The sequence below is a fragment of the Bison bison genome, unplaced genomic scaffold, assembly GCF_000754665.1.
Source record: "Bison bison bison isolate TAMUID 2011002044 unplaced genomic scaffold, Bison_UMD1.0 scf7180017864180, whole genome shotgun sequence".
NCBI lineage: Eukaryota > Metazoa > Chordata > Mammalia > Artiodactyla > Bovidae > Bison > Bison bison.
In genome coordinates this window covers 9,016,653-9,026,171 of record NW_011494752.1, presented here as the reverse complement: position 1 = coordinate 9,026,171, position 9,519 = coordinate 9,016,653, and the positions used below count along the sequence as shown (strand labels likewise).

Sequence of the window (9,519 nt, the reverse complement as noted above, 5' to 3'; positions counted from 1 at the left end):
GCCAGGCGCTGGGCCGAGGTGGACAGAGCAGAGCAAGGATGCCTGCTTGGCTCACTTCACCAGCCAGGCGCTGGGCCGAGGTGGACAGAGCAGGGCAGGGATGCCTGCTTGGTTCACTTCACCAGCCAGGCGCTGGGCCAAGGTGGACAGAGCAGAGCAGGGATGCCTGCTCGGTTCACTTCACCAGCCAGGCGCTGGGCCAAGGTGGACACAGCAGGGCAGGGACGCCTGCCCGGCTCACTTCAGCTGGGCACCACAGGCGTGTAGGAAGATGGCCAGCATGCCCTCCTCTCTGTCATGTCACGGGCATCTGTCCAGGGGGAGTTGGGCCTCAGCATCAGGCAAATAGGGTCTGAACCCACGTGCGCCTCATGGCTGCCCAACCTGAGGTCCCTGCATGTCTCTCACTCTCCCCACAGGGGTGTGTCCGAGCTCAGGGTGGGTGTGTGCCTGACGCCGGGCAGTACTTGCAGGGACCGTGTACTCCATCGATAGAAGTTACTAAAACTACCACCCACTGCCACTGTCAGGAGCAGAGGCCACAGCCAGTGACCAACAAAACAGAACCCATGCCAGGAAGCCACTCTTAACTCTCCACCTGCTCTTGTGACCTCAGGTCAGGGGCCCACGTGCACCAGCAGCTGTGCCCACACGTGGCCCGGCTCTGTTACCTCATCGATGGCAGACTCCTCGATCAGCAGGGGGGCGTCGGAGGACAGCAGGCCGTGGGTCGCCATCACGAAGATCTTATATGCACCCCTCTCCTTTAGGGTCTCCGCGGCGGCCAGGAAGCTGTCTACATCGTCGATGATGTCATCCTGGCATTACAGACGCAGCAAAAGACATGAGCACTTGTGCAAAGGTGAGTCTAGACCATGGGGAAAGAGGAGGGACTAAAGACATGTGCAGAGGTAAGTGTAGACCATGGGGAGAGAGAAGGGGCTAATTCTCCTGTGACATGCTCGCTGTCCACGGTGACCTGTCCAGACAGCGAGATCACTGGCTTCTGTGGAGTTCCCTCTGGGCCTCCCAGCTGGACAGTCATGACAGCTGTCACTTCATGGCCCCTGGGCCCTCGTCTCTCTGTCCCTACTGTCCAGAGCAACGCCCCACCAGGCAGGGGCTCCAGGAACACGCACCTGTATGTCCATGCCCAGTACGGCACCTGTTAGGAGATGCTTTGACTCCACCAGGTTCTTTCCCCTTTGGTGCTACTTTTCCTTATTTTCCAAATTTTCTCCACTGGGTGGATGGGAAATGGGGTCTTATATATATTTTTATAGTGGGAAGACAATAATTACTATCAACAAAATACACAGTCTAGTGGTTTCTAATCTCACAGACTCCCAGTACGAGGTAACAGAAAATACATATGGTGGTTTCTGTCCCTGGATCCTGACAGCAGGCTTCTAAAGCGCTTGTAGGTGCCTCAGTAATGAGAGCACGACAAGAGTCTCTTGTCTTTACTCGGTGACTCTGGAGGGCTCCTGGGCGGGGGCTGGTCCCAGAAAGACCAGGCCATGACGAGAAGCTTGGCATTTTCAGCTCCCTCCACTCCTCCAGAGAGGGGAGGGGGCTGGAAATGGAGTTAATGACAGGGTTCAGGGAGCTTCCGGGTGCGCCCCAACTCCATGGGGACCCTCCCAGCCCTCGCCCTGAGCATCTCTCCCTTCCTCTGGCTGCTCATCTGAGTCCTTCGTCACATCCTTTAATGAACTGGTGAACATTAAGTTAGTGTCTGCCTGGGTTCTGAGAGCTGTTCTAGGACATGTCCGAGTCCAAGGAGGGTCCTGGGAGTCATGTCAGACAGAAGTTGGAGGTCACCTAACAATTCCCAGTTTTTGGACCAAAGCAAACGTTTAGCCTAAGACACCCACCCACTTGAGACTTACCTGGCCATAGCACGATCCCCAGCACGATTAACAAGGTGAGCTGACAAGCTAACGAGGGTAAATATGACAACCAGTAATGACAGAAGAGGCGCACGTACCACAATGATGGCGATCCTGCCTCCCACGTCACCAACAACTGTGATTGGGGGCTTTTCTTTAGGAATCAGCACTGGTCAGAAGAGAACACACACACAAGTTTCTGCATCTGATTTCCTGACATCCCTTTATCTGCCTAAAACCAGAGCCCCCAAAAGAATTCAGTTGTCATAAATCCTGGTCCAGGAACAACACAGAAGCCTGGCTCTCATCACCCAGACCAGAGGTCAGTGCCACTCCTACATGGACATCGCCATGGAGGCAGACACATGGTCCTGTCTCCCCCCGCCCTTCCCTAAAGAGCCATTCGTCTTCCCCTCGGTGCCCCTGCCCTACTCCCTTTCCCCTAAGCCCCAGATTCCAACCTCCTCCTAAAATCTGTCTTCTCTCTTGCTAATCTGTCTGTTGACAGTTTTATTTCACTGCAGCCTCCTGAGCAGTGAACCTGAAGAGGCTAGAGGAAAAGCTTTTTCTCCCTAACAGACTCAAACAAAAGCAGTATTTTTTTTTTTCCATTGAAAAGGCGTTATTAAAGCTTGAAATAAGTTTCTTAAAGACAAAAACAAACTTATGCACAACTCCAACAGCCAGTCACAACCACATTCGTCATGTTCCCTCCTGGCCCAGGCAGAAGACAGTGAATAAGACACTCTGCCTTATTCACACACATTCCTTGGGTTTTCTCTTGTTTCCAGTCAATTCTTTCAGTGGGCTGCATAATGAGTTGTGCTGATGAGACATTCTTCACCAAGGCCTCCCCTCTGAACTATTTACTTGTCTAGTATTTTACATCAGAAATAACAGGACCATGAATAACTTGTGCACCTAGAGCTTTCTGCCCGTGTTAAACTCTGCTCTAGCACACACTACTGAGTGGACAAATGTGATCCCTGTTGGGCCACAAGTGAGTCTAAACTGGGCATGTTCATGGGTCTTGCTGGGATCAGACAGACCACTGCTAAGGGGCCATCAGAGATGCACTTGTCAGAGCCAGAAAAAGGTACCAGTTTTTGCCAACTTAAGAAACAGACAAGAAGTACTTCACATTCAATACAGAAATTAAGTCAGCCTTAAAGGCAAAGAGGAAGTGACCCAGGGCTCCGTGCTTACTGGGGATCTCCAGGCTGGGGTGGATGGCAGCCGCGCTCCTGACCATGGGTGGGGAGTGCCGCCCGTCCACCAGGTCAGACTCGGCGTCCTGTGCTTCTCCGTGAATCACCGCGATGCCCAGCCGCAGGCGCTCGGCGAAAGACTGGGCCCTAGGGAGAGCAGGAGATGGGTCACAGCCACGCAAAGTGGTTTCCACTCATGTCTACGGAGAAGTATCACAGGAACTCAGAAAATGAAGTTTCCCAAAGGATTAGTGAAAAAGGAGACTGAAGCCACCTCAGCTTCTGGGAATCCAGGACAGAGTGTGGAGAACCCACCTGACACACGTCCCCCTGCGGGGCCTGTGGGCATGCAGCCAGCGAGTGAGCCTGTGCTATAGGCTAGCTCACCTCCCTGAAGCCTCTGCTTCCTCGCTTGGAGCTATGCACTCTCCCTGCTCACCTGGTTAACAGTGAGAACCAACACGTGAGGCAGAGCGTGCTAACGACTCAGCGGAGTAGGAAGGCTCAGATGACGGGGGCATTTTTCAGCAATAAAGTATTTTTAGATGAAGGGATGTACAATGTTTGTAGTACATAACACTACTGCACACTGAATAGACTGTGGTGTAGTATAAACATAACTTTATTTGCACTGGGAGACCAAACGTCCATTGACTCACTTTATTGCAACACTGCTTTCTGGAACCCACACCACCCCCAGGGCGTGTCTGTGTCTGACATCCTCTCAGTCAAACACAACTGCAGGTTCTGAACCCCCGTCTCATCAGTCACTCCAGTTACATGGAACTCTCAGCACTGCCCCATTTGCACACCTGTAGTGTCTGAAAGTTTTGTAAAATGTCACTTTTTAACACATACCAATCAGTGGCTTCTTGGCTGGATAGAATTATCTGTTAATAAATTACTGAGTTCTCTGAATAAAAGGCAGTAAACAACCTCAAAATATATTTGCTGGTATTTTAAATTGCAGATGTGAAGATGAACCACCAGCAGCTACCCAAGCGCAGGGCTGGGACTCTACAGTCCTGGACAGTTCCTGGTAGGAAATGTGACCAGCAGTCACAGACAGGGGCTGGGACAAGGGAGGACGATGAACCATCACCTAATAAATGAAATCGGCAGACAGGCTGTGCACTATCAGTCCCCAGGTCAAAAAAGCAAGGGCCAGAGTGGGAGCTGCTGCAATGGGACCCAGAACATGGGGATTCAATGGGCTGGACTCAGGTGTGGTTTTGCACAGCAGCTGTGAGCACCCACCTACCTCTTGGCTGAGGCCGGAGACTTGGCCACGATGACCGCGTTCCTGTAGTCTGGGATCTGAGAAGAGGAGGGGCTGGGTGACTGCCATGTCTCCAAAGGCTGCTCACACCAGCTCCACAGTCAATAAAAAGCAACACCCCAACACACTCAGAAATGTCAGCTGGTCACTTGAACGTTTTCCAAAAAGAGAGAAAACTCAGAGTAAATTTCTTCTTTGGAAAATGAAGAAATGCCTACCTAAGGAAAAAAAAATATCATCAAGACATGAATCTCATAGACTTATTTTAAGAAAAAAGTAGAGTTAATCAGTAATAAGCTCATATCTAAGTGGCAGCAAAGACATTTTTATAAAATCAACAGGAACTCCTCTCACGGACCCCTGTTACATGTAGTTTCACAGCCCAAGGATGATATTCACTGGACCTGAATCAAAGGCATTTGTCAACTTCTAAACAAGTGACTACTTAATGTAACTGTCACAGCCGATGAAGAAAGAAACCGGCCTGCTAATGGAATCAGCCCAGCACTCTTTACAAAGACACTAAGAGCCCTTAAGAAAATAAGCAAATGTTGGTCTACTCTGAAGCCCTTCACTCTGAGCATTTGAGTGACCTGGATGAGGATGACGACAACTGAAGAGACACCCGGTACCAACGCCTCAGAGCTCACAGGATAGGACTAGCATGCTTTTCAGCTGAGCAGCAGTTGGCTGTTTCTGATTTCATCTGGGCAATATTTTCAAACCATGTGCTTAAAATCTAATCACTTCATTAAATTATGTTATTCCATTCTGATATATCCCCACTGATTTCTCACAATTATGCTAGCTTGGTGAATTGGAACATAAGCACTCACCACCATCTAGCACACTGCACAGTGCCTAGCATGTGGAAAAAACTAAATAACCAATACTTAGTAAACAAACAAAACCCTGATGAATTTGAAGAAGGTTCTATTATAGATATACCTAATTGGATAAGATGTCTCTCCATCTGGTCCATCTACACACATAAATAGCACAAAATATTTTCATTTTCGCATGTTCCTCATCTTTCCTGGGAGTCTTTATGAACTGTTTTATGTACTTCCATGCCTCATTGAACATCATCAAACAGCACCAAATCCAACCAAGAGGAGAAATAACTAATGAAGGAACAGTTACTAAAGCAAAGAAAAGGAAACTTTAAAAGAAAGGACTTTTTAATAAAAACAGGTCTACTTCCTCCTCGGGACTCAAAACAGGAAATCAAACGCATAAAGAAAGAACAAGTTGTTATGAAGGTGAAGGTTTTTATGGTCAAAGTAAGAAGCTGGCTGGTTCAGAGGCAGGATGGACGCGGCTGCAAGAAAATGTCAGTGAGAGCAAGGCGTGGAATTTTCCCACCAATTCAGTACAGGAGAAAGCAAAACTTGAACAAAAATCAGTTAAATAATATATAGACTAGATACAAGGTTTTCAACATCTAATAGCTCCTGAAGAAAGAAATGAAAAATCCAAATTACAGAAAACAAAATTCATAGGGAACGGAAAAGCCCCACTGAGCATCCAGTGAGATGGATGAAGATGGTTCATCTCACTGGATGCTGGTTCATGGGTCATAGATGTCCACAGACATGCCATGCGGAGATTTCAAAACCACAGCAAAAGGATAAAGCACTCTCTCACACGGGTAATTCTGTCCAAGTGCAGATTAACACAGCCCTTCAGACAATCTTAATTTTTGCAGTACCTAGTAAAATATTCAGAGAAGGCAATGGCACCCCACTCCAGTACTCTTGCCTGGAAAATCCCATGGACGGAGGAGCCTGGTAGGCTGCAGTCCATGAGGTCGCTAGGAGTCGGACACGACTGAGCGACTTCACTTTCAGTTTTCACTTTCATGCATTGGAGAAGGAAATGGCAACCCACTCCAGTGTTCTTGCCTGGAGAATCCCAGGGACGGGGGAGCCTGGTGGGCTGCTGTCTATGGGGTCGCACAGAGTTGGACACGACTGAAGCGACTTAGCAGCAGCAGCAGTAAAATATTAAAAATGTAGATACTTTTCAATCATGATTCCACTTCCAAGTATATTTCAGAAGAGCACTTAAGTACTGAGAAAAGCAAGTACTGCTTTTAGTACTTGAAGTACTGAAAAAATAATTTTCAGTGCAACATTACTTAAAATTTTTTTGAAAATATTTCACTTAAAAGAATGAAAAATTAAACCATCTAATATCCAGCCAAGAGGGAAATGGATGAAAAACCTGTGGCTCATTTAAACTTGTGCTTTAACACCTAAACAGGCAGCTATTTTTACATTAACTAAACTCAAATGAAATCAAGGATTCCATTCTCCAGTCACACTGGGCACTTCAGCTGCCATTCTGAAGGCAGAGTGAACATTTTCACTGGCATAGAAAGTTCTATCCATTACAGTTGGTCTGAATTTTGGGATACTGTGTAGCAATCATGAAGAAAGAGGTAATCCTATATATCTGAACATGGGAAGACCAAGAGACACCAGCTGGGGAAAGGAAAGAAAGTTACAGAACAGGAAAGGAAAGAAAGTTTCAGAACAACACGAACAATATATCAACTCTTTCTGCCCCCACCCCCCACCCCCCTCCAAATCGATATCTGCAACTATGTGTATATTGTAGAGGGAGAGAAGGTAAACTCAGAAGGCACTAAGAGGATTCGGGATTCAGGACACACCCCAGGCTAGTGATTCTAGGCACCTGAGGTCCAAGAGAAAAAAGAGGAACTTCAGAGCTCCGCAGATGAAGAGTTTCAAGGACACCAGTTACATTCATAAAGTTAACTTTAAGCAGAACACGTCAATGTTAATTCTTCGTTGAGCCCAAGGAGATGCGAGATGCATTTTTCAGCTTTAAATAGAAGGTTGAGAAGTCTGAGCTAACTCACCTCCTCCTGAATGTACTGTAAGAGGAAGGGAGATGCTCTCAAGTTGTCAACAGGTATATTGAAGAAGCCCTGGATTTCCTTCTGGTGTAAATCCATAGTAATGAGATGAGTCAGACCTTTGAAAACAAAGCAGACACACACACACAGATTGTTTCATGACCAGTTGCACTGTATGAATAAGAGCTACATAAAACAAGATACCATAGGGAATAAATTACTATCTAAAATTACTCTCTCATCAAAAACTCAGCATCTTTATTCCTCAGATTCTTAGTACAATGAGATTATGAGATAATAGAAAATATATCTATTATCCTGGTCTCTGCCCCCAGAACAAAACTCCTAACCCCTTGTCACTCTCTCAGTGCTAAGAGCACCGGGAGCCTCTCTTGTTGTCACATCTGGTCTGTGACCCCGTCTCTGACACAGAGCTCCTGAAAGCTCTGGGGATGGGCTCCTGGACGTGGCTGGTCACCTTGACAGAAAGCTTGGCATTACCAGGCTTCCCGCCCCTACTGTCCAGAGAGGGGGAGGGACTGGACATGGAGCTGATGAATGACCACGCCTCCCTGAAGCCCCAAGAGCAAGGGCTCTGGGGAGTATCCGGGTGGTGAACACAGGGACGCCCCCTCTCCTAAGCAAGTGGGGACCTGGGCTTTCCCTCCTCAGAAGGGAAAGACTGGTGATTCTTCTTACAGAGAGATGCACAGTTTTCATACCAATTTAAAATAGCCAAAATCACAGCGATGGAGAAACGCCTCTGATAATTCTATGAGGGAGATTCCCTCTCCCTGAAGTTGTGTCAGTAGGCATGATAAAGCCAGATTAAGATATAATGTCTTCAGATATTAAGGTAAACCTCACATGCCTATAACTGGAAAAAATGAAGAATCTTCATCCCACTGGTTCCTTGAAGGATATCTGAAATTGAAATACATACAAACACACACACATATACACACACATACATATCATTCAATTGGAAAAAATGTAAAAAGCAAAATCTGCCCAAAAGAGCAAGAAAGCCTGGTGGCCCATCATGAGCAAGACTAGGTAGGAGGGCAGGGAACCTTCTCGGGAGCTCGGTGGCCCATCTGCTCCCTTCAGCAAAGTTCTCAGCAGGGTGTGCCTGGAGGTCACTGGGTTCAGGTCTGGTCATTTTCTGTTTTGGTTTTGCCTTCTTTGAAATGCTACAGGAGAAATTTATTCTGCAGTAAGTGTGTTACAAGGTAGTATGTGGGGACTCTTTATTCTCTTCTCTGTGCAAACTCTGATGTGTGCCTTCTATAGTCACATACACAAGTACACATTTGTGCGCATGTGCACACACACACACAAAGTAACAACTCTGAAATTATTGAGAAACAAGAGAGACACTTAGGATGTTACTGAAAAATGCACAACACAAAATAACACATAGGATTTGCAAAATATGCCAAGCTGTTGTGGGAAAGAGAAGAGGTGAAAATAAAGAGAGTTGCTGTGTTAGAGTAGCTGATTCCAATGCCTTTTCTACTTTAAAAACAGCCTCAATAGGACTGCCACCTGCCATTCCAACTTTTTAATCTTTTAAACAAAGAATTTAGGAAAAAATAAGTTGTCCTCACGAGCTTTGTGTTCAGAAAGTTTGGACCAGGAGCAAACTGTCAGCATGGGCGTCTGTTACAGATTCACCATCTGGAAGCGACATCACTCTGGGCACTGTCCAACGCTCTGAGTCAGTGAAGATGAGCTTTACGATTCCTCAGGTAAAAATGCAACTCCCAGACCCCCATCAACCATCAATGCCCGCCCCTCACCGGCTTTGCACATCATGGAGGCCAGCAGCTTGGAAACGATGGAGCCCCTCTTCCTCATCTTGCACTGCTTGCTGTAGGGGAAGTAGGGGACCACACCAATGATGCTCTTGGCACAGGAGGTCTTACAGGCATACACCATGATCAGGAGCTCCATGATGGTGGTATTCACATCCCTGCAACCCAAGGGCAAAGACCAGCAGGGAGGGTATCAGACTTGCCACGACCTCTCTCAGTCCCAGCTAAGCATCAGCAAGATGCCACGCCCGCCTCAGCCAAGACAGGCTCCAGACACACAGAAGAGACAAACACCACTCTTCTTGGGCCTCCATCAGTAGCCCCCACGCCACCTCTCAGCCAATGACTCTACTTCCTTTCCCAACAAGAATAGCACTGTTCACTCCAGTTTATCCAGGACAGAGCCCTAGAGGCATCCTTAGCTGCCCTCCTGTCCAGA

The 9,519-nt window shown here is 47.4% G+C and overlaps 1 protein-coding gene across 5 annotated transcripts in view; it reads right to left on the bottom strand.

Moving 5' to 3' along the window:
• PRPSAP2 (phosphoribosyl pyrophosphate synthetase-associated protein 2) overlaps nucleotides 1–9,519 on the bottom strand; it is a 23,208-nt gene that overhangs the window by 5,952 nt on the left and 7,737 nt on the right. For all 5 annotated transcript variants that reach the window (XM_010842909.1, XM_010842910.1, XM_010842908.1 and 2 more), the window contains 6 exons: nucleotides 9,066–9,238; nucleotides 7,267–7,382; nucleotides 4,362–4,417; nucleotides 3,099–3,247; nucleotides 1,991–2,061; nucleotides 672–818 (listed from right to left, as the gene is read on the bottom strand). In XM_010842909.1, the coding sequence (XP_010841211.1) occupies nucleotides 672–818; nucleotides 1,991–2,061; nucleotides 3,099–3,247; nucleotides 4,362–4,417; nucleotides 7,267–7,382; nucleotides 9,066–9,238 (712 nt within the window). The remainder of the gene's footprint in view (nucleotides 1–671; nucleotides 819–1,990; nucleotides 2,062–3,098; nucleotides 3,248–4,361; nucleotides 4,418–7,266; nucleotides 7,383–9,065; nucleotides 9,239–9,519) is intronic.